Source organism: Herpailurus yagouaroundi, unplaced genomic scaffold, assembly GCF_014898765.1.
Source record: "Herpailurus yagouaroundi ecotype Mexico unplaced genomic scaffold, PumYag 187, whole genome shotgun sequence".
NCBI lineage: Eukaryota > Metazoa > Chordata > Mammalia > Carnivora > Felidae > Herpailurus > Herpailurus yagouaroundi.
In genome coordinates this window covers 20194601-20218431 of record NW_024412418.1, presented here as the reverse complement: position 1 = coordinate 20218431, position 23831 = coordinate 20194601, and the positions used below count along the sequence as shown (strand labels likewise).

The 23831-nt window shown below is 33.3% G+C and overlaps 1 protein-coding gene across 4 annotated transcripts in view; it reads left to right on the top strand.

The window, feature by feature from the left end:
• ELP4 (elongator acetyltransferase complex subunit 4) overlaps nt 1–23831 on the top strand; it is a 246695-nt gene that overhangs the window by 35147 nt on the left and 187717 nt on the right. For 3 of the 4 annotated variants that reach the window (XM_040495535.1, XM_040495536.1, XM_040495537.1), the window contains exon 4: nt 23416–23547. The exons of the other annotated variant lie outside the window; for it this stretch is intronic. In XM_040495535.1, the coding sequence (XP_040351469.1) occupies nt 23416–23547 (132 nt within the window). The remainder of the gene's footprint in view (nt 1–23415; nt 23548–23831) is intronic. 4 annotated transcript variants of the gene reach the window in all.

Sequence of the window (23831 nt, the reverse complement as noted above, 5' to 3'; positions counted from 1 at the left end):
CCACCCAGGTGCCCCTGGTTTTTTGGTTTTGATTGAGAAAAGATATATTAATTGATTTAGAATTTGGGGCACCTGGTGCCTGAGTGGCTCAGTTGGTTAAGCATCTGAATTTGGCTCAGGTCATGATCTCACAGTTCGTGGGTTCAAACCCTGCATTGGGTTCTGTGCTGACAGCTCAGAGCCTGGAGCCTGCTTCAGATTCTGTGTCTCCCTCTCTCTCTGTCCCTCCCCTGTTCGTGATCGCTCACTCACTCTCTCACACGTGCGTGCAAAAATGAGTAAACATTAAAAAAAATTTAAAAAAAAAGAATTTGGGGCCCCTGGGTGGCTCAGTTGGTTAAGTGTCTGACTCTAGATTTCAGCTCAGGTCATGATCTCATAGTTCATGATTCGAGCCCCACTTCACGATGACAGAGTGAGGTCTGGTTGAGATTCTTTCTCCCTCTCTCCCTGCCCCTCCCCCATGCACGTTCCCCCAATCTCTCTCTCTCTCTCTCTCTCTCTCTCTCTCTCAAAAATAAATAAATAACTTTAACAGAAAAACAGTTAGATGAAATAGTATTATTTGTTAAACAGTAAGTTTGAATTAACATTAAAAAGGTTTCCTTTCCTTGTGTCAATTTGGTGTTAAGTGTATATTTAACATCCATCTCTCATTAACTGATCATGGAACAAGATTTAGAAGTCTGAATCCAGTGAGTGGTTAGTTGTTTGCTTTTAGTACATTATTGTACAGGCTGGGCTTTCTGAGTAAATAGAATAGAAAAATATTTCAGATCCGACTTTTCTTTCCTTATTCTGTCAAAAATTGGGATAGCTTTAAGAATAAAGTAAAAAAAAGTACCCCTTGATTGGCCATATACACTACTGAACATTTTTTTATTATACTTATCTTCAGAGTTGTAGTTTTATAATGTTCAGAACAAAAGTAATATGTTATGTTATATATAATTAAAAAAATTTTTTGGCCCTTCTGTCATTCTACTTTGTAAACTTTATGCATGCTCAATATCTTATAAATAACATATCTTCACACACATTTTTACTTTTTCTAGCCTGTATAATACGTGTTTTATTTCCTATCAAAAGTATTTTATTACTGTGTATCTTCTGTTCATAGTATAAATACACATAAATGAAGAGCCCTTTAAAGGCAGAGCTATAATCAGAATATGTTCCCTTCATTTCTTTGTCTTTGATTTGTTCAGAAAACTACCATGTTATCTATATGCTTTTCAGTGCTTACAACTCTGAAGTGTTGGTTGAGCCAGAAATTTGCTGTTTGACCCCAGGGATTTTTTTCCCCCTAGCTACTTGTGAGAGCTTATTTAAAATTCTAAGTTCTCCCCTGGCAGCCACAGTTAGAGCTTCTTTGGCAAACTAAAAAGACTAAGAAAAATCATGCAAAGGCTCAGTACTGCTTCCAGTGACCTACATTTGTAGCCAGCTTTTAAAAGATGGCATGTGCCTTATTTTCCAACAAAAAAATGAAAGATAAGATCAAAGAATAAAGGAGAATAAACCCACCTCTCTGTCACTAGCCAGTAAAAACCATTTCTGATACAACATTAAATTAAACACAAAGTTCACTTTGATATTTGTGTGTCACCAACATAAGAAAGGAAATTTGCATGCAGAAAAGTAGCCTAAGTCATACAGCAAAAACGCCATATTCTTTGATAGGATATTTATCCTCAGAAGGTGAAATGCATTTGGGATATGAGCTTAGATTTTAATTTCTGTGATGCTACTTAACTAGCTACAGGACTTTGCACAAGTCACTTAACCCTTCACATTAAGATAGAGATAGTTCCCTGGTTACCTTATTCTGGAATGCCAAATTAAAAATGAAATACCAGGAGTTTTGCTTTCAAAATCTTAAAGAACTTCCTCCAGGCCTCACATTTACTTTTAAAAATTTTATTTTGAACTCCTAAAAATTATGGTTGTGGATACTTCATGGTTATTGTCATGCCTAAATGTTAAAATCTTAGAACCATTATATAGTACTTTCCATTCTTTGAAAAGAAGCCACACAAAGTGAGAATTAGGAATATTAAAGATAGAGTTCATTTGTCCTCTGAATACTTTTTCTGAAAACATAGAAGAGAAAGTATTTAATCCTTTTAGAAGGGATAAATGACTTCAAATTCTGAAAACCAGAGCCATTGAAACTTGAAAAAAAATACTCATCAGCTCCCCAAATTAACATGTTGCCCCATGAAATAAAATGTTAAGAGATCCCATGAAAGGAGAAAGGCAGCGCATCTTCAAGGGTCATAGATTAAATAGATGGTCTTTGAAGATTTATTATGCACAAAGGGATAACTTTACTGTGTGAAAACCCCAAAGAGGACAGAGCTATCTCTCCAGCTAATGTTGGGATGATTCTTTCAGTGGCCAGTGTTTCCTTCCTAAAATTTTGTTTTGTTCATCAGAAACCAACAGGCAGTTGCAGAAAGTGACCTTAGTACAGCACAGCCATCTTTTTGTATTATGTCATATTAGTGAAATCAGAGGCATTTGAAATGCACTTACCACTTTTTATAAAAGTTTTTTACAGTTCGTGTGTGTGTATGTGTGTGTGTCTAAGTCTGTGCTAGATTTCAAAAACAGGTGGATGGTATTAAAGACTTAAATTGGAAGGAGAAAAGAGATCTGAGACTATGAAGCATCTTACCTTTATACTTCTTAAAACAGATTATAACAGGGTACTATAGAATTTTAAAAACCTATTTTGTGCATTTATCCTGTTGCCTCTACTTTTCAGTACTCAATAAGCAGAAAGAGAATCATTTTGTTCTATTAACACCAAGTGTATAACACAAAATAATGTTCAAATTTAATCAAAATAAAGTGATATCCAGTGTCATTTAGTGCATCACAATGTACTAAGGATTTTTGTGACATCTTCCCTAAACTGGGTTCATTTTGGAAAAATAAAAGAATATGTCATCAAACAAATAAAACCAGTCCCATGTGTGCTCCTGAGCTGGGAATATAACTGATCTGGACCTCTTAAATAAAGATAATGCCTGATTCCATTATTAATTGTGAGATATCTTTGACAGCAGATATCCCCGAAATTTTAGAATATTTCTTTACAACCTTGTAAAAATTCTATGACTTCAATTTAATAAATAATTATGTTAAGATTACTGTCACTATCTTAACTTTTACAATAACTATAAATATTTAATTATATCAGATTTTCAGAAATTACTTTATGTTCAATAAGGACACTTCATACTTAACAGGAATTATATAGAAATCCTTTTCAGCATAAGAATCCTTCTATAACTCAAGTAATTATTGCATAATCTGTTTACTTAGTATAGATTTTCATACATCATTTATTTTAAGAAAACAGGTTAATACATACCCTTATGTAGTAAGCATTTACTAAAGAGAATTATTGCACATCGTCTTATTAATTAAACCTGTTAAAATCAATGATTAAGTGAAGAGTTTGGTCTAGTTTTTAAAACATTTCACAAAATGTATTTTAATCAAGGTATTACAAGGACAGCATCATTTACCATTCATTTTCTTTCTGTAACTAGGGATATAGATATAAAGATATAGTAATACACACCCACATACACACATATATATATACATCCCACACCCAAAATATATACATAATATGTATACACACACACACACACACACACACACACACACACACACGCAGAAAGTCACGTTTTTAATAATGCTAGTTACCTAATTAGTAGCTCTATTCACTTTAACTTATATTATCTCTCTCAGTATGAGTTTTGTTGATTATTCACTTTAACTTATATTATCTCTCTCAGTATGAGCCAGATTAAACATTGATAGCATTTGCTATATGAACTTTATTTTGTAAAGGAACTCAAAAAGGAAACCTCCAATTTTTATGGCTAGAAATATTAATAGATAGCAACAGTGTACCCTTGTCTCTCTATAAACAAAAGCATGGAATTTTTATTTATTTTATTTACTTAAGTTTTTTTTTCTTAAGAAGATTATGAACTAAGGAGAATGTTTTGAAGGAATATGTATTATAGCTTTTACATTTTGATATATGAAATATATAAATTCTGTATCTAAGTTGATATATTGAAGAAAATTGATAAAATTATCATAGACCTCATAGAGACTTGTTCCTAACAGCTTAACAGTTTTGATTTTTATATATGTTAGAAAATAATTGTGGAAGCCAATAATACCACAATGCCAAAAAATACAGTGCATTTCCCTTTAAAGTTTTTTTAAGTGAGTGCCTTGGTCAAGACTTGGAGTGCTGTTGATATTCGCAGGCACATTGCTAGGACCTGAATCAAGAATTTAAAGTTGCCTGTACTTCATTTTCCTAACCTCACTGCTAAATAGCAGTAGAACTCAGGGATTAATTACATGTCTGAATTGCTTCGAAATCCTTCTATGACTGGAGCTCTTAAAAATGTGATGGTTTAAAAGGTAATATTTTGAAATAATTAGATTATAATTTGCATTTAAAGAAAGTATTATTCTTTTTTTACTGACTTTACCCTTTCCCTTTACTTCTGAATACTTCTGATGTAGACTTCCATTTCCTTTTCTTCATGTTATCCTTCTCCTTCCCTCTATCTTAGTGAAGAAAATTGAGTTTTTCCAATCTTCTCAATATAGTTCTTGTTTATATGTGAAAGAGAAATGTGATAAGGATCTGTGGAAAAGCATTGAGAACACTACTCTTAACCTAGTGGTTTCATTTTCTGTTTTTCAATTCATGTAATTGATGCAGTTGTCAAATTAAAAGCATCATTTTGTCAGTAGCTTAATTTGCGAGTTTAGTTAAAATAATATTTGTATATTAATGTGAAAATTTTTCACCTTTTCTTCTTGTAATATCAGTAATTGTTCCCTCTTTATATACAACAGAAAAAATATATATATATAAATTGCACCAAGATGTTCCCTGTACTGAATTTGATTTGAAATATGGATGGAAATAATTCACTAAATACTAATCTTAAAATCCATGAGTTTAAAAACATTTTTCATATAACATCAGCTATATACCTACAGGCCTTTGACTTACTCCATGCAATCTACATTTCTGAATGCTTTTAACAATTAAAGTAACCTCTCCCATATTTTTAAATATTGAAACGGAGATAATGTGGAGAACTCATCTTTACTAGATGGATACTCAGCCTGGATATTTAGAGTACTCTTGTATTCAGATGATGATAATCAGTCATAATATCTTTGAATTTGTTTCTCTTTCTAACTTTCAGAAAATAAATGTTCCCCAACTCCCCCAAAATCAACAAAGTAATATACTTACTGATACAATATAATATACTTACTGATACATGGATAATGCTTAAGTAGTATTAATTATACAGTTACCAAAACCTGCAAGGATCAAAAGATTTTATTTTTAAGAAGGATTTCTCATGCTGCATGGATTATGTTGCTACATAATAGCTCAGTAGTACTTCTGCTGAATTGTAAAATAGCTTAGAGAGGAGTATGATGCCCATAGTTGGTGTAATGCATTGGTAATTAAGAGGGTGGGAGGTTAAGCTTCATTAACTGCTGAGGGATTGTATCTTGGGTTTTATTATGCCCTAGAGAACATAAAAAGTGAGAAGGGTCAAACTGTTGGAATCAGATTTTGCTTGTGCATCTGCCAAAACAAAGACCACAAAATAATATACCAGTAAGCACAGAATGGCATGAATTGAAAAGGGAAGAAATATATTTACAGCATCTTATGGCTAAGGATAAATGTTTCTGCTGAAAAAAAAAAAAAATACCCCTAATTACTGGAGTATATTTTGGTATTGGAAGTTTATAATAATTTGGTTTCATATAAGTTTTTGTTAAAGTAGAATAAGCAGTTGTTTTTGTCCAAAGGTAGTACCAATTTCTTTATTCGTGTTAATTTTCCAACATGATTCATCTGATTAAGAGAGAGAAATTTTATACTTTTCGTTCCTATCTTCTGTGTAGACCATACGAAGCTTGCTTTTCATTTTTACTTATTCCTGATCCTTGCTACCAAATGTATGGTCACTGTAAGCACCGTACTCTATAAAAGAACCAAAAATCTGATATTCTTTCTTTTAAGAAACAAGAGTATAACAATCATGAAACGTGTTCTGTTGGTGCTCTGAGTGAGAAATCAAAGACTGGTGATTCAAAAGCATAGGGGAGAATCTTGATCTTTGATTACAGCTGTAATCATTGAATATTTAAGAGCTTATTCTTAGCATTCTCTTGTAAGACAGATTTTATCAAAACATTAAATAAACTTTTTGTTTGATTAGATATAGACACTGAAACAAATAGTGTAGATTATAGCAGTCATCATCTCTGATAGGGTCAAGGAATCACCATGAGCAGGTTAGGTGATGGCATACTTCAAAAAAAAAAAAAAACTAGGGCTTACAAATGTAACAACATACTAAATACAAACTCTTACAGAACAAATTTCAGAATATTGGAAGATTAAAAAACATCTGAATAATCGGGGCACCTGGCTGGCTCAGTCTGTGGAGCATATGACTCTTAATCTTAGGGTCATGAGTTCAAGCCCCACATTGGGTGTAGAGCTAACTTAAAATAAATCATTTTTTCCCCCAAATATTGGTTTTGGTATATGTTTAATTCAGTTTTCATTTGAATTCTGAATATCAGTATTGAAACCAGTAAGACCGAATTTTTATATAATGGATTTTTTTGTCAGAGGATTATATAGGATGATCTAACACTATTACCTTAGACTTGAGTTCTTGAGTTCACCACACGTAAAAACCACACAACTCTTAATTTGCGTTGACCAGTTTTTTTTATTTTCTGCTATTTTTGTTCAGATTTCTGGCTAAAAGAATGATGCAAATACTGAAGAGTTACCAAGTGTTCACATAGGTCTAGCTAGGTAAATTACTAGCATGACTTTTTCACACCATGTTGTGTTAAAAGTTTTTTATATATTGTTGGAAGGCTTAAAAATGGAGATGCTAGGCACCTGGGTGGCTCAGTCAGTTAAGTGTCTGACTTCAGCTCAGGTCATGATCTCACAGTTCGTGAGTTCGAGCCCTGCATGGGGCTCTATGCTGACAGCCTGCAGTCTGCTTCAGATTCTGTGTCTCCTCTCTCTCTGCCCCTCCCCCACTTGCATGCTCTCTGTCTCTCTCTCTCTCAATCTCTCTCTCTCTCTCAAAAATAAACATTAAATTTTTTTTTCAAAAAAATGGAGATGCTAAAGGAATTTTGGCCCACTTACTAAAGAAATAACCATATTTTATCAAATCTGAGATGCCACTGACCACAAGATGCATCACTTTTATGTACTTTTATGAGACAAAAACACTGCCAAATAAACTTAAACAGAATGTGTTATTTAACTTAGGGTTTCTATTTAATTATTTTCAAGTTTTCTTAGACTTTTTTTAAAAATCATATCACACTTGTAGCTAAAAAAGATAAGCAAAATGTAACTTACTCATAAAACTTCACATTCATATTACTATAATGAATTACTTTCTCCTTTATAGTCATTGGCCATTACCAGTTTTTCACATCATACTGTTTTCTGTGTCATCAAGAACACTGGTGATACAGCATTTCTTATTAAATGCTCCTCTTTTTTTCCCACATTTTATTCTAAAACAATGCCATCCATCAGATGACTTTCCCAAAAAGTATCAAAGGAGGTTTTCTGGAAAACCAGGATTCATATTCTTTTTTAATTGAGTTATGTATGGATTCTTGGCTGAAACATCAAAAAATTACATTTGTCCACTTACACACTAAGAATAACAGCCAAGTTCATACATACGCAGACAATGATGACTTTCTGTTTGATATAATATCAATTGTAAAATGTACCCCAATTTCATAAATAATGACATATGAAAAAAAAAACCAGAATCAATGAAATGCAGTAAATGTATGCTTCAATTTTAAACCTGAGCTTTGATGTATTGGAATTACCCACTTCTCAGAACTGTCACAAATCTTAATTGTCCTTGTTTAGCCTAGTGCCACCAATTTAAAAATAATCCCCACTTTAAAAAAAAATTAATATTTATTTATTTTTGAGAGAGAGAGGGAGAGAGACACAGAATCTGAAGCAGGCTTCAGGTTCCTCACTGTCAGCACAGAGCCCGATGCCAGGCCCAAACCCATGAACTACAAGATCATGACCTGAGAGGAAGTTGGATACTTAACCCACTGAGCCACTCAGGTGCCCCAATCTCCATTTTCAATGTGTTGATGTTTTCTTGGGAATACTTCTGTGTCCCTATGAAGTTGGAACTTAACCTATGCTTCTTAAAATGTATTTCTTACCATGTATTTCACTCAGAAGTATCATGCATTCACAAGTGTTACCTTGCTCATTTGGGAAATATTCTACCAGGAGGAGAAATAATGTTAAGGAAAAAAAGAACATTCTCTCTATGTGGTTAAAAGATACTAAAGCTGATAAATCAGGAACTGGACCTTTGGTAGAAGTTTTTATGGAGTTTGAAATTTTTTGTAATTTTTGTGAAATACTAACAATAAAATAAGGGGAAATAATCCAGTAATCAAGTTCTTCTAAGGAAGTGCTTTTATCCTTTAAAAAGTATACCTTATTATACTGCGAGAAAATTAAGGAAATTTGCCTTTATTTATAAAATACATTTTTTTCCTCAAGAACTCTTCCACTGCATCTGGGATTGGATACATATATATATACATTTGAATTTAAAATTTTGAGAGATATACTTTATTACAAAAAAATAACACAGATGGTAGCCAAAAATTTAAACAATAATAGAATACTATTTGACAATTAAAAACAGAGGGAAATTCTGCCATTTGTGACAATATAGATAAATCTTGTGAGCATTATGCTAAGTGAAATAAGTCAGAGAGACAAATCATGCATGATCTTAGCTATATGTGGAATCTAAGAAACCAAACTCCTAAAAATAGAGAACAGATTGGTGGTTGCAAGAGGTGAGGTTGGGGGAAATGGGTGACTGTGGACAAAAGGTACAAATTTTCAATTATACGATAAGTAAATCATGAGGATGTAATGTACAGCGTGGTGACTAGAGTTAACAATACTGTAATGTATATTGGAAAGTTGCCAAGAGAGATTTTAAAATTCTCATCACAAGGAAAAAAGAAAACATAGTAAGTGAGGTGATGGATGTTAACTAAACTTATACTCATCATTTTATATTATATACATACATGAAATCATTATTTTGTACACATGAAACTAATTCAATGTTATATGTCGGTTCTATTGCAATAAAACTGGGGGAAAATTGTCCCATGCTCAGTGTGGAGCCCGACGTGGGCCTTGATCTCACAACTGTGAGATCATGGCCTGAGCCTAAATCAAGAGCCAGATGCTTAGCCAGCAGAGTCACCCAGGCACCCAAGTAGTTCCTTTTTAACATTTTGAAGAATCTCTGTTTTCCATAGTGACTGTACCAATTTACATTTCCACCAGCAATGCACAGTGGTTCCTTTTTCTCTACATCCTTACCAACTTTTATCTCTTGTGTTTTTGATGACAGTCATTCTCACAGATGTGTAAAATAAAATAAACCTTTTATTTTCCGGTTGATAGAAGATATATATGTCTTCATTTTATTATTAACATATTACTAATTTTTTTATTTTTATAATTTCTACCTCTTTATTGGATTCTTTTTTTAATGGCTAAATTATATCTTCAAATACTTTTTTTAGAAAAGGTTTGTGGTAGGTAAGCTTTAAATATTATATGCTTTTTAAAAAATGAGTATAGTTTGTACTTAATAGACGATTTTCCTCATGAAGAATTATAGGTTCAACATCAGTTTTCCTCATACTTTGAAGACCTTGTTCCCGTTGTCTTCTGAAATCCAGGGTTGTTGAGATATCTGCTACCCATCTATTTCTTTTTCTTTTCCTTTTTCTTTTTTTTAATGTTTATTTATTTTTGAGACAGAGAGAGACAGAGCGTGAGCATGGGAGGGACAGAGAGAGGGAGACACAGAATCTGAGAAAGGTTCCAGGCTCTGAGCTGTCAGCACAGAGCCCGATGCAGGGCTCGAACCCATGAACTGTGAGATCATGACCTGAGCTGAAGTCAGACACTTAACCAACTAAGCCACCTAGGCAGCCCCCCATCTATTTCTTTTTCATTTATAAGTAATATATTTTCCCCCATTTTAAAGCTTGCAGGCTTTTACTTTTAACCCCCAAGTTGTGAAAGGGCATAACAATATTTTTAATGGGTCTTTTTTCCATTCAACTAGTTTAATTCTTCATACATTTCTCCAATTTGTAAAACTATGTCATCTCCATAGCTGTTTAAAAACTTTGATATTTTTCAATTAAATTTTGATTATGTAAGTAATTCACAACTAGTATATATTCTCTTTTCTACAAGTTACATCACAAATAAAGCTCAACTCATATGCCCCAAATTTCATTTAAACCCCTTCTCTCTCTCTCAAAGCAGTTAACTACTGTTAGGGGATTGGTGTGAATTCTTCCAAACAAAAACTACTACATATGTAATAAAATATACCAGTTTTATGTACAATTTGAGTAAATAGGATAAATGTATACATGGTGTAACCACCACAGTCATACACAGAACATTCCATTCCCTCAGAAATGTGCCTATTCATACCGCTCTCCTCTTCCTACCACTTGGCCCCTGGTAGCCTCTAATCTGTTTACCATCTCTATGGTTTGCCTTTTCTAGAATTTCCTATGTATGGAATCATGTGGTATATAATATTTTGTATCTGGCTTCTTTCACTTAACATAATGTTTTTCAGATTAACCATGTTTCTATGTGTATCACTAGAGTTGATTCCTTTCACTGCTTTTATTAGCCATTCACTAGTATCATGATGGACATTTGAGTGGTTTTCACTTTTTGACTATTAAATGAGGTTGCTATGAATATCCACGTATACATCTCTATATGGACATATGTTGTTATTTCTCTTGGGTAAATACCCAGGAGATGAATTGCTGGGTCATATTGAAAGTGAATGTTCAATTCTTAAAGAAATTTCCAAACTCTTTTCTAAAACAGCTGTGCAATTTTGCATTCCTACCAGAAATGTGTAAGATTTCTAATTACCTCTATCCTTTTTAACATTTGGTGTTATCACTTTTTAAATTTTATTTGAACAATTCTAGTCTGCACATAGTGATATTTCATTATGCTTTTAATTTGCTTTTTGCTGATCACTAATGGTGTTGAGCATCTTTTCATGTGTTTGTTTGCCATCCATGTATCTTTTAATGAAGTGTCTGTTCGGTTCTTGTCCTATTTAATTATATTTCATCATTGATTTATATTCTGGATACGAGTCCTTTATCAGTTATGTGTGTGGCATATATTTTTTCTGGATACAAGTCCTTTATCAGATATGTGTGTGGCAAATATTTTTTCCCAATCTGTGGCTTGACTCTTTGTTTTCTTAGCAGTGTCTTTTGAAAAGCGTTATTTATTACTTTTATCAAGTCTGATGCCTCAGTTTTTTATTTTATATTTCATGCTATATTTTTGTCCTATTTAAGAAATATTTGCAAACTTTTTTTTTAAAGGGCTAAATAGTAAATATTTTTGGCTTTGCAGGCCAAATGATCTGTATTGTAACTACTTGATTCTGCTGTTGTAACAATAAAGCAGCCGTAGATAATTCTTTAGCAAATTCCAGTGAAATTTATTTACAAAAACAGGTATCTGATTGTATTTGGCCCACAGGCCATAGTTTGTTGATCCCTAGTATACTCCCAAGTCACTAAGGTTTTCTCCTTTCTTGTTTCCTAAGAATTTGTTGTCATCCTTTCTCTATTGAATTACCTTGGCGCTTACGTAGAAAATCAATTAAATAAATATGTGTGTCTCCCTCTCAACGTTATTTTCTGTTCCATTGACCCATGTGTATGTCTTATATGGACTTCTCATCATTCTGTTTTTACAATGTCTTCAAATCAGGTATGTTTATAAAACTTTCTTCTTTTGCAAAATTGTTTTGTCTATTTTACAGCTTTTGCGCTTCCATATTAATTCTAAATTAAACTTGTTATTTTACCTGAAAAAGTTGACTAGAATTGTTCTTTTTCTTCCCCAGTTATTTTTTCCCTCAGTCCTTTGTTTTTGATAGTTTCTGTTGCTATCTTCAAATTCAATAATCTATGATTTGTTCACATCATCTCTCTATATTGTTATGAACTTAATTTCTTTTGTTCATTTTATGTTATTTTAATAAAGTTTTTGTTTTTAAAGAGTTTGTAACCACTGCTAAGATAAATTATACTTTTGTTTCTATCAAGTAAATTTTATTGGATATCCAAATGTACAAGTTACTACTTTTAAGCAAAGGATACAGCAGTACTAAAGCTTGGAGGTAGAAATCTCAGGACTTCCAAGTCAGCACACAATGCCCATTTTGTAAATAATTTGAAAAAAGTTCAAAGGGTAGTCATATCTTCTTTGTGCGCAATTTGAAGAGTTAACTGTGAGTTCTATGAATACATTCTGTTAGGATCAAAGAGAAGTTAACTAGTCTTGAATGAATGAAAAAATAATTGTAGAGAAAGCAAGGAGCGGGAGGACCTGAGAGAAAAGGAGAAAAGAATGAAAGAAGATAGCCTGATTGAGTATACTTTGAGCTTGACATGCAGTTGAAATTCAGATAGAATATCCAGATGCAGTTAAAACTTTAGACGCAGAAACTGGGGAATAATTGAAAATAGAGATTTGCTAGCCATCATTTCTTTCTCCGTCAGACTCTTGTTGAATGCCTACTCTGTGCCAGAAACTATGTTATGGACTGAATGTTTATGTCCTACCCCTCAAATTTATGTCCTTCTATCCTAATAACCTCAAAAGTTATCCCATCATCAACTATAAGTTTAAAATCTCATTTGTCATCTAAATCAGGTATGGATGTGATTTGAGGTGTGGTCCATTCTGAGGCAAAATTCTCCTCTGGCTATGAACCTGTGAATCTGTTAAACCAGACAAATTATGGGCTTCTAAATACAATATAGAACAGGCATAGGATAGACATTCTCACTCCAAAAGAGAGAAATCAGAAGGGAGGAAGGAGTGATGGATTCTAAGCAAGTCCAAAAATTAGCAAGGCAAATTCCATTAGATCTTAAGGCCTGTGAATAAACGTCTTTGGTTCCATTCTCTGCCTCGTAGGCCCACTGGAGTGGCAGCATCACACCCCTTCAGCTGGGCGGGACACCACCCCCATGGCTCTGCTGGGCTCCAGTCTTGCCTTTTGAAACCCAGCTGGAGGCAGCCATGTCTCCCAGGCTTGTGTCTCTGGGCCTGTGGTAGAAGTGGCAGCCTTGATCATCTCTGAATCACCTTTGGTTCTTTCTACTTTTTATTTTCCACCCCCCAGGATAGCTTGTGTTTGAAACCAAATTGCACCATGGTCAAGACTGTAAAATCCAAGTCCAACTGCCTTCCTTAATTCCATTCTTCTTTGTCTCTAGTTCAAACTGGCAGTGTCTATGCTGGTATAATATCTGTATTCCTGGCTTCTGCTGAGATGACTGGTTAAGTCCATGAGTCACACCCACGATCTCTTTATCAGCCATACATTTAGTGTTCTCTTTAGAACAAGCTTTTTCATTTCTTTGCAATGTGACTAGGTGGAGAATTTTCCAAATCTTCGAGTTCTGGTTCTTTTGGCTTAACAATTCCTTGCCTAATTCATTTCTCTCATTTTGCATTTTACTAGAAGCAGTCAGAAGGAACCAAATGATGCTTTCAAAACTTTGTTTAGAAACCTTATCTGCTAAATACTCAATTTTATTGCTCAAAGTCCTGCCTTGACAGAAAACTAGAACACAGCTCAGCCAAATTTTTTGCTGCTATATAACAAGAAGTGCCTGTTTTGCAGTTTGCAGTAATATGTTCCTTAGTTCCATCAGAGACTTACTGGAATCTCCCTTAACATGCATTTCAAAATTCTTTCAGCCTTTACCCAATACCCAATTTCAAAGCCACTTCAACATTTTTAGGTATTTGTTATTATAGTACCTCATTTATTTTGGTACCAAAATCTATCTTAGTAAAGTTTGGGCTACCATAACAGAACACCATAGACTAAGATTGTTTAAACTGTGGAAATTTGTTTTCTTACAGCTCTGTAGGCTGGGCCAATTTAGTTCCTGGGGAGGACTCTTCCCAGCTTATAGGTGACTCTTAATGTGTTCAAGCATCATCTCCCAAGAGTCCTCCGTCCTTGTACTCCAGATGGACTGCTTGCTCTCTAGGCAGTCCTACACAGGTGTTTTCTGGCACTTTCGTTCATCATCCTAAGAGTGGCTCTGACTTTGTTGCTGGTAGAGTACGTCCTCTAATAAGTTGAAAGTGAATGGAGATAGGGGTGTGTGAGGTGGTAGAGATTTTTAAACTTTGAATGTCTGAACTTGTCTTAATTTCACCCTTAAATTTAACATTACTTTGGTTAAATATAGAATAGTAGGCTGAAAATAACTTTCCCTCTGAAAAGTCCAAAGCCTAGAAGCTTTTTCAGATACTTTCTTTTTTTCCCTCTTGTTCTGAAATATCAGAATTATATGCTTTGGTGTATGTCTATTTTCATTCATAGCTTTAGTACTCAGGATTTTAAATCTGTAATCTCCCACTTTTCATTTCTGGAAATTTCTCTTAGATTATTTCTTGGATATTTTCCTCTGTTGTCTCTGTTTCTCTAAAATATCCTTTTATGGTGTCAACCTCCTGGACTAATTCTCTAAATATTTTTTTTTATCTCTTACTTTTTATCTTTTTAAGAGGTAGTATTGCATAATTGTTAAGAGACTGAGTGATAGAATAAGACTGTCCATTACGAATCCTTGCTCTGCCATTTACTGTCTTTGTGACCTTCAACAAGTTATTTAAATTTTATGCTCCAGTGTCTTAATAATAGTGCATACTTCTTAAGATTGTTTAGGGATTAAATATGTTAATTGTATAAAGTTCTCAGAATAGTACCTGGCAGTTGGAAAGCACTTTAACACATGTTAGCTGCTATGTTTTGTTGTGTTTTTTTTTAATTATCATTACTGTCATAATTATCATCATTGTTCCTTTATTCTTAAAGATTTGATCAACTTGATATTCTTGAACTTCTGGTCCTTTTTTTTTTTTAAATCTCCTATTATACTTTTAATTTCTAGAAGCTCAGGTTTTTCTGTTTCCTTTTACTGAAGTGTTTTATTTTTTACATACCATCTCATATAATAGATATTACTTTCTCGTTCCTTTTGAAGTTTTTTTCTGTTTCTGCCATTGTTTCTATTTGGCTTAGTGTTTCAATTCCATATTAGATGCTTTATTCAAATATCTTGTAATTCTTGGTTGTCTTTTAATATTAAAGAGTGAGGGACTGGAAGGCTAGTTGGAAGTACTGTATATTGGGGCACATAACTTGTGGTGTGATAGGTTTACTGTAAATTTAGCTAGTGGTATCTCTCTAAAGACCTTTTCCCTTAATTTTGTCAGTTTCTCCAGGGAGGATTCCTCTAATCTCCTGATCTCTTACCTATTCTGCTTAAGGATGACTTCTGGCCTTGTGAGAGCCTAGCAGTGGGAGCCAACTGTGTACATGTATTGGGGATGGGGGTTATCTCACCCTTCTGTATGAAGACTTTCAATAAGTTAGCCTGTCTTCAATATGATGTCTCACCTGTGCCCTCTATTGTGTTCCTACTGCCAAAGTTTGTCTGATTTGACCCCTCCATTTCTCTTACACAGTGGGGGGAGGAGTAGTATCCTGGCTTTTAGTAGAAAATAGGGGATCTGAGGGGTCTTACTTTTTCTTTTAAAGATTTTCAAGCAGTGCTTCTGCTTTGACACAAAAGTATTTCTCCTTACTTCCTGAAATTACTTGTCTCTTCTACAAGTATGACAGTTGTTAAGATTTGTTAAGGGCAAGTAGTAGAAACTGTGGTGTTTATGTTTGTTATATTATTCTTTATTATTTTCTATGTGTTTTATATATCCCATAGAAAAAATAATAATTTGAGACGCTAAAAGTTAAAGTTACAAACAACGTTTATCGTAGCATTCTCAGACTGCAAACAACCTAAAGATCCAACCGTGGGGAAATGATAAACAGGATTTTAATTAAGCCATATAATATATAGTCATTGAAAATCTTATTTTTGAAATGTGGGAATGGTCACAATACCATATTAAAATGTAGAATCCAAATAATATACATTATCATATATATAACAGGCAATATACATTTTGTTACATATATACATATATATATGTAAAAAAAAGATTGGAGGGAAATACTCAAATATGTTCAGAGTTATTATTCCTGGATGGTAGGTTAGTAGGTGATTGTTCGCTTTTTTAATATGTTTCAGTATTTTATAATTTTCTTTGTTGAACATTTACCACTTTTAAAATCAATTGCTGTCCAATAAATACTGATTTTAGAAGGATAATTGGGTACTTTTTTTTTTCATGGTGAAGAGATATTTCTTTTTTTAAAGATTTTATTTTAATTCCAGTTAGTAAACATATAGTGTTATATTAGTTTCAGTTGTATGATAGAGCGATTCAACAATTCCATACATCACCCAGTGCTCATCACAAGTGCACTCCTTAAACCCCATCACCTATTTAACCTATCCCCTGGGGTAAAAATATAGTGAAAAAATACTGTTAAAAGTTTTTGTAAGTGACATAAGATAAGGGAGAGTGCAGGAAGGACAAGGAAGCCTATTACTGGAAAATAAAACAATCTCCTGGTTTTAATTAAAAAAAAATTTTTGTTTAACATTTATTCATTTTCGAGAGACAGTGAGAGACAGTGTGAGCAGGAGAGGGGTAGAGAAAGCTGGAGACACAGAATCTGAAGCAGACTCCAGGCTCTGAACTGTCAGCACAGATCCCGACGTGGGGCTCGAACTCACAAACTGTGAAATCATGACCTGAGCCAAAGTCAGACGCTCAACCAACTGAGCCACCCAGGCTCCCACCTGGTTTTAATTTCAAAAAATTAAGTTATGATGGTTCTTTAAAATCCTAGTTGATATAAGTGTGAAGTGTGCAACTGACAGTTACAAAACCTCACAGTAAATAATTTGAATTGTTAGATGAATAAATAAATAATTTTTTCCACTTTCTAGACCTGCACTAGCCAATAAAATTTTCTGTGATGTCAGAAATGTTCTCTACCTGCACCACCCAGTAGAGTAGCTATTAGACATATGTGTCTATTAAGCATTTGAAATATGGCAGTTGAGGCACTGAATTTATCATTTTGTTTAATTTTAATTAGTAAAAAATTAGCCACATGTGGATAGGGGCAAGTATATTTAATAACAGAATTGTAGACCAGTGGTTTTTTAAATAATTCTATGTCTTAGTATCTGATTAATAAAACTAATTTAGATGTTTGGACTGATATCTAGTATTTTCTTAACACAGAAAAAGACAATTGAGGAAAAACAAATTTTAGATAATTATACATGTCTAAAATAAATAGATTTTGTAAGGTAGACATAAATTCATTAAATTTAAATTTTTATAATATCTTATTTAAATTTTGCTTTATTCCTCATTTCAGAAATAAAGATAGTGGTTCTTTACCCTGAGGATAGGATTGTGGCGCAGGAGTAAGGGTTAAGAATATCAGAATCTTCAAACTTTGTTTTTTAATGTTTATTTATTTTGAGATAGAAAACAGTGCACATACACATGGCTCATGGAGGGGCAGAAGGAAAGGAGAGGGAGAATCCTTAGCAGGCTCTGTGCTGTCAGCAGGGAGCCCGAAGTGGGGCTGGATCTCACAAACCTTGAGAACATGACCTGAGCTGAAATCAAGAATTGGATGCTTGGGGCACCAGGGTGGCTCAGTTGGTTGGGGGTCTGACTTCAGCTCAGGTCATGATCTCACAGTTTGTGCGTTCGAGCCCTGTGTCCGTCTCTGTGCTGACAGCTCGGAGCCTGGAGCCTGCTCCGGATTCTGTCTCCCTTTCTCTCTGCCCCTTCCCTGCTCACACTCTGTCTGTCTCAAAAATAAATAAACATTAAAAAAAAAAAAAAAGAATTCGACACTTAATCAATTGAGCTATCCTGGTGCCCCCAAACTTTTTTTTTTAACATTACAGATTTTATCTTTTCCCCACAAGACAATAAAAAATGTAGATGGAATTAAATTATCTTTGAGAATGGATAAAGCCAGGAAAATAATTGAGAACCAATCATTTAAAATAATTTACTTTAAAATAATTTATAATTTATAAACTTAATCTAGGTGTAAAAGGATGCCCATCAACCCATATATGGTAAGAAGACAGTTTTTATATGTTTGAAATGTTCTAAACAGAATTTTCAATTAGTTCTCTTAAAGCAAGGTTATGGATATTTATATCCCTACTTTATCTCTGTTTGAAATTTTCCCAAAGGTTACTTTAGAATTATTGAATATGGGTTTTATGGTTAAGATGTCAGGATACTAAATTTATATCATAGGTTCTCCTATATTACCAAACAAAAAGTAATTTAAAATACTCCAAAAAATCAGTTATACTGAACATAACAAGAGTCACAGTCCAACCCAATGCCATAAATTTATAAAGTCCATTGCCAAACAAAAGTCACCATTCAGTACTCTTCCTAACTTCACCCTCACACCCAGAAACCAAAGAAATATTACCTTAAAAAGGTAATTTGGGCTGATGGTCTTAAACTAAAGTAATTTTTCCAGAAAGCAACACTGAATTCGGTATGTAATCCAAACCTTAATAGTATATCATCCCCTAAATGAGAATAAAATACTCACTGAACCAACTAATGTGAACACAGGAAGTTGCCATTTTATGAAATCTCATAAGAAAATGAAGAGCCTAGGTCTGCCAAAGAAGATGATGTTTAATTTTGTCTAAGCTCTCATCACATAAAGATAGAGAAAAATGAGGTGCGTAGCACAATACTCAGCCTTCAAACTTTAGCTAGAGGAAAAAAAAGTCTGAAAGAAACATAATCCAAGAAGAGAAGGAAATTCTTCCATAAAAGATTTATATAAGAGCTTAATAAGAACATGAGTTCAAAACAACAACAAAAAGAACATGAGTTCAATAAAATATCACAGAAATGAAGTGGGGGAAAAAAACATGAGAAGTGGATAAAAAGGATAATGGCAGAATTAAAAATACAATTTGACTTAAATAATATTATTACCCAATATTAGTAGCAGTAAGGAACAGGCTTGCAATAGTCACGACACAGTTAGAGAAATGAGATTAAAACAGTAAGTGAGAATATATGTTATCTAATAAAATTAAATTTAAGTAGCTTGTAGCTACCGTATTGCATAGTGCTGATATAGAACATTTCCAACATCACAGAAATTTCTATAAGTCACAGCTGGTCTAGAAAATGGGAAAATTTAATCATCTAACGTTTAAATTGTTTACTGTGTGACATTTTACAACTGTCAATGATATACCTAATATTTATATCAATAAGAATATATTCTAGTATCGTGTAGAAGAGAAAAATAATGTTAAATGTGAGACACAAAAAATTTTACCTGAAATTACAATCTTCAGCTTAAAGGGGCCTCCAATATTACAGAGGAGAAATAACACAAAGCAATAGACATAGATATAGCCCATTTAAGTTATTAAACTGCAAGGATAAAGGAGGAATTATTCAGGCTTTCAGTCAGAAAGAAGCAAATCACCTACAAGAGTGGAAGCCTTCAATATCACAGCATCATTCCTTGTCCGAAGATAACACAGTGGCAATAGCAACACCTACCTAGTGTTAAGCTAATCTAATAATAAATCAACTTAGTTATTAGCTAATAACTAAGCTTATAACTATATATATCTATATATATACATATAGATATATACTATATATACTATACAATACTATGTATCTATATCTATATATATACATATATCTAAATACACATATAGATATAGATATAGATATTTACACACACACACACACACACACACCCAAAGCATTGGTTGGATAAAAAAAAATTTGAAAATATAATCCATGTATTTACTTCATCACTGAGAACTTCATTGACTACTCTATGTAAAGTGGCATCTCCTCCCATTACTCTGTATTCCTTCCCTCTTTTGTCTTAAAATCCATATCACTATCCTTCCTTTGTTTATTTTGCTCACTGCTTCATCCCTTGTATCTTCCTGGAACTGCTAAGTGAACACAGGTATCATTTTTAAAAACCCAAGAATGACAGAACTGTGGTAAAAGGAACCATGGTGAATCCATTTCAACAAAAAACCTAAACTAAACAACTGTGTATCTGGTTGCAGACAAGAATATAATCTATAAAGCTTGACATTATAAAAATAATAGGGAAAAAGTGCTACATGCTGATTTCCTCATTCTTTACAGGAAAGAAGAAAAGAAGAACTGATTTCACTGAAAACTGAAACACATAGAAAGGAGCATAGGGACTCCAACATCTTAATGTGCTTTGTATCACACTTCTAATCCTAGAAGAGAATGTGTCAGGAAATAATCTCACTCAAAGTAAAGAATCATTGATGAGAATCATTCTTTCAATTTTGCTTTGTTTTTGTGTTCTTGTATAAATTAAAGTAAAATGTTCATTTTCCACTATTAATAGTATTTTATTACATGCTATTTTTTTGGAAGTATTTTGTCTAATATATCCATGTATGTATATAAGTTTATGCTAGGAATGTGGTTTACTTAATGATTATTGTGGGGGAGGTTGGCTTTTTAATTTTTTAGTTTGATACCTTTGTCATAGCTATTTTTTTTGTAATTTCTCTTGATATGTCTTGAAGTTCATTAATCTTTTTTCCTGAAATGTCTAATCTGCTCCTGCCATCCAGTGGGTTTTAAAAATCTCAGATCTTGAAGTTGTCATTTCTAGAGGTTCATTTGGGTCTTTTAATAATATGTCTTTCATATCTCTATATGCTCAATCTTTATTGAACACATGGACTATAACCATAATTGTTTTTTGTCTTAGTCTAATTATATTTGTATCACTGCTGCATCTCCTTATTATGGGTCCTATTTTCCTGTTCTTTTTCATTCATTTTTTTTATTGGCTCCAGATAGTATGAATTTTAACATGTGCAGTGCTGGATATTTTACATTCCTGCTGACATTCTTGAGTTAATTTCTGGGATTCAGTAAAGTTACTTGGAAACACTTTGATCACTTTGAGGCTAGCTTTTGAGCTTTGTCAGGTGGGATCAGAGCAGCTTTTGTTCTAAAGCTAATTTTGCTTCTCTACTTAAAGCCTTATGAATTACAACGTTTCTCCACTCTGGTCGGTGAGACTATGGACTTTTTCTGGTTCTATGTAAGCTGCAGAAATCGTTCAGCTTGCTCCTTTTGAGTGGTTCTTTCACCACATTTGGGTAGTTTCCTTATGTCTATGTACTGATCAGTACTCAAGAGTTACCTCCACAGATCACTGGAGCTCTCTCTCTGTGCTCCACTCTTCCCCTGTAGTTTGCCACATGGCCTCCTTGAACTCCTAGCATAGTCACTTCAACTCAGGAACACTATTAGAAAAAAAAATTTTTTTTTTAACGTTTATTTATTTTTGAGACAGAGAGAGAGCATGAACAGGGGAGGGTCAGAGAGAGGGAGACACAGAATCTGAAACAGGCTCCAGGCTCTGAGCTGTCAGCACAGAGCTCGACGCGGGGCTCGAACCCACGGACCGCGAGATCATGACCTGAGCCGAAGTCGGCCGCTTAACCGACTGAGCCACCCAGGCGCCCCTGGAACACTATTAGGTTCCTCCTTTCTGCATTCTGCACTAGATATTTCCTTTTTTCTTTTTTTTAATTCAAGTATAATTAACATACAGTGTTATATTAGTTTTGGGTGTACAATATAATGATTCAACCATCAATACATTGCCTACTATTGCCAACACAAAATATGTGGCTCTGAATAGTGGTTAAAGCAATTATTTGACTGAATTCTCATAATCAGATATTTTATTAAGTGCTTAACATGCAGCAGGCACCATTTCTTACATTTCACATTCTTTACTCATTTATTCATTACAAAAACCCAATAAAATGAATATTGTTATTTCTATATTTCAGATGATGAATAGAGATATAGAGAGGTCCAATAGGTGGTCAAGGTAACCACAGACCTAGCTACTAGTGTGTAAAGTCAAGACTTGGACCTAAACAATTTAGTTGTAAGATTCAAACTCATAGCCACTATACTGTATTATACCATATGCCTCACAAATATTTATTTCCATTAGAAGAAGTTACTTTATATTTTGTAAGATGCTAATGCTTTGCTAGGAATGATGGATTCACAGTTAAATGATATAACTCATCTAATACTAGCATAAATTAAAGTGTAGATCTATTTGGAGGTCTTTTAGTAGATAACTAAAATATATAATGGTTAATGTGTTTTCCAGCTGCTTAGTTGACATTATTCTAAGAATAAATACATTTGATCTTGCAAAGTAAAAGTTGCAATTTAGACTAATTTATGACATAACACAAGATTGTGTTTACTAATCCAGCACCCCACATTATCTTTATGATTTTGACTAATAAAAAAGGCAACAATTTCATGTGCTTTCCTTCTCCAAGAAACTTATGTACTTTTTTCTTTGCGTTGTTACTGTAGTACCTCTTTACACACACACACACACACACACACACACACACACACACACACATATGTTTTCAATGTTTTTATAGCTGTTCCTCCCTAGGTCAGCTTCCAAAAAAGAAAAGATAAAATTGGACTTCAATACCTCTTCACTTAATGAGAGTTAAATCTATTTTCATTGTTAAGAGAAGAGACAAAGGTTTGCATTTACAAAAGTAATGTTTGATAAGGGCAAAATAAATGCCTGTATTCTTAGTTGTTACTTCACCTGTTATTTTCATGAATGAGTTTTTTGCATTCTAGTATTACAAACCAGTAAACAGATTGCACACATGCTGTATTTTTACCTTGTGGGAAACATAACAGTAATTAAATGCAATACATAAATGCTAATTTCAGACTTTGCTTTAACTGCAATACATAAATGCTAATTCCAGACTTTGCTTTAAATATATAGTATATATATATGAAAAGATCATACCTCTTGTTGCAATGGCATTTGGCTTTTCATGGTATACAAGTTTGAATATTTTCTTTAAATTCTAGCTCATTCCTAAAAAATTAAACTTCACAATATTATATATATAATATTTCCTCTGTTTTAGAAATAGCTATATTGTCATGACTTTATGTTTGAATCATTTTTAAGGCATCAAGACGTTGGAAAGTTCTAGTATTGCTAATATTATCATTTAAGAAAATTGTTACATTTTTAAAACACAGATGCTGAATAATGTGTCATTCTGTTTTCTTAGGAACTTCCTGCACCATTACTTGATGATAATGTTAAAAAAGATTTTGATGAAGACGCATGTAATCATAAAACAGCAGAATCTAACATTAAAATGAAAATAGCTTGGCGTTACCAGTTATTACCCAAGATGGAGGCAAGTCAACATAGAAACTTTTCTAAAATTTGTAAATGTACTTGTTTTCATCTTATAGACTCTTTTGTGGTATACCTGTTATTCTTTAAATGCACTACGATGTCTATTTGCTCATTTAAATGACTAATATTTTATTTGTATTTTATCAAGATGATATTTCTTACAAATAAAATTATGGCAATTTTTTTTTTTACCAAAATAGATTTCATTTCTTCTATACCCTCCATGTAGAATCTTTTATTATATGGTTGCAAACCAGAGTAAGCAAACGCATTAAGGCTATT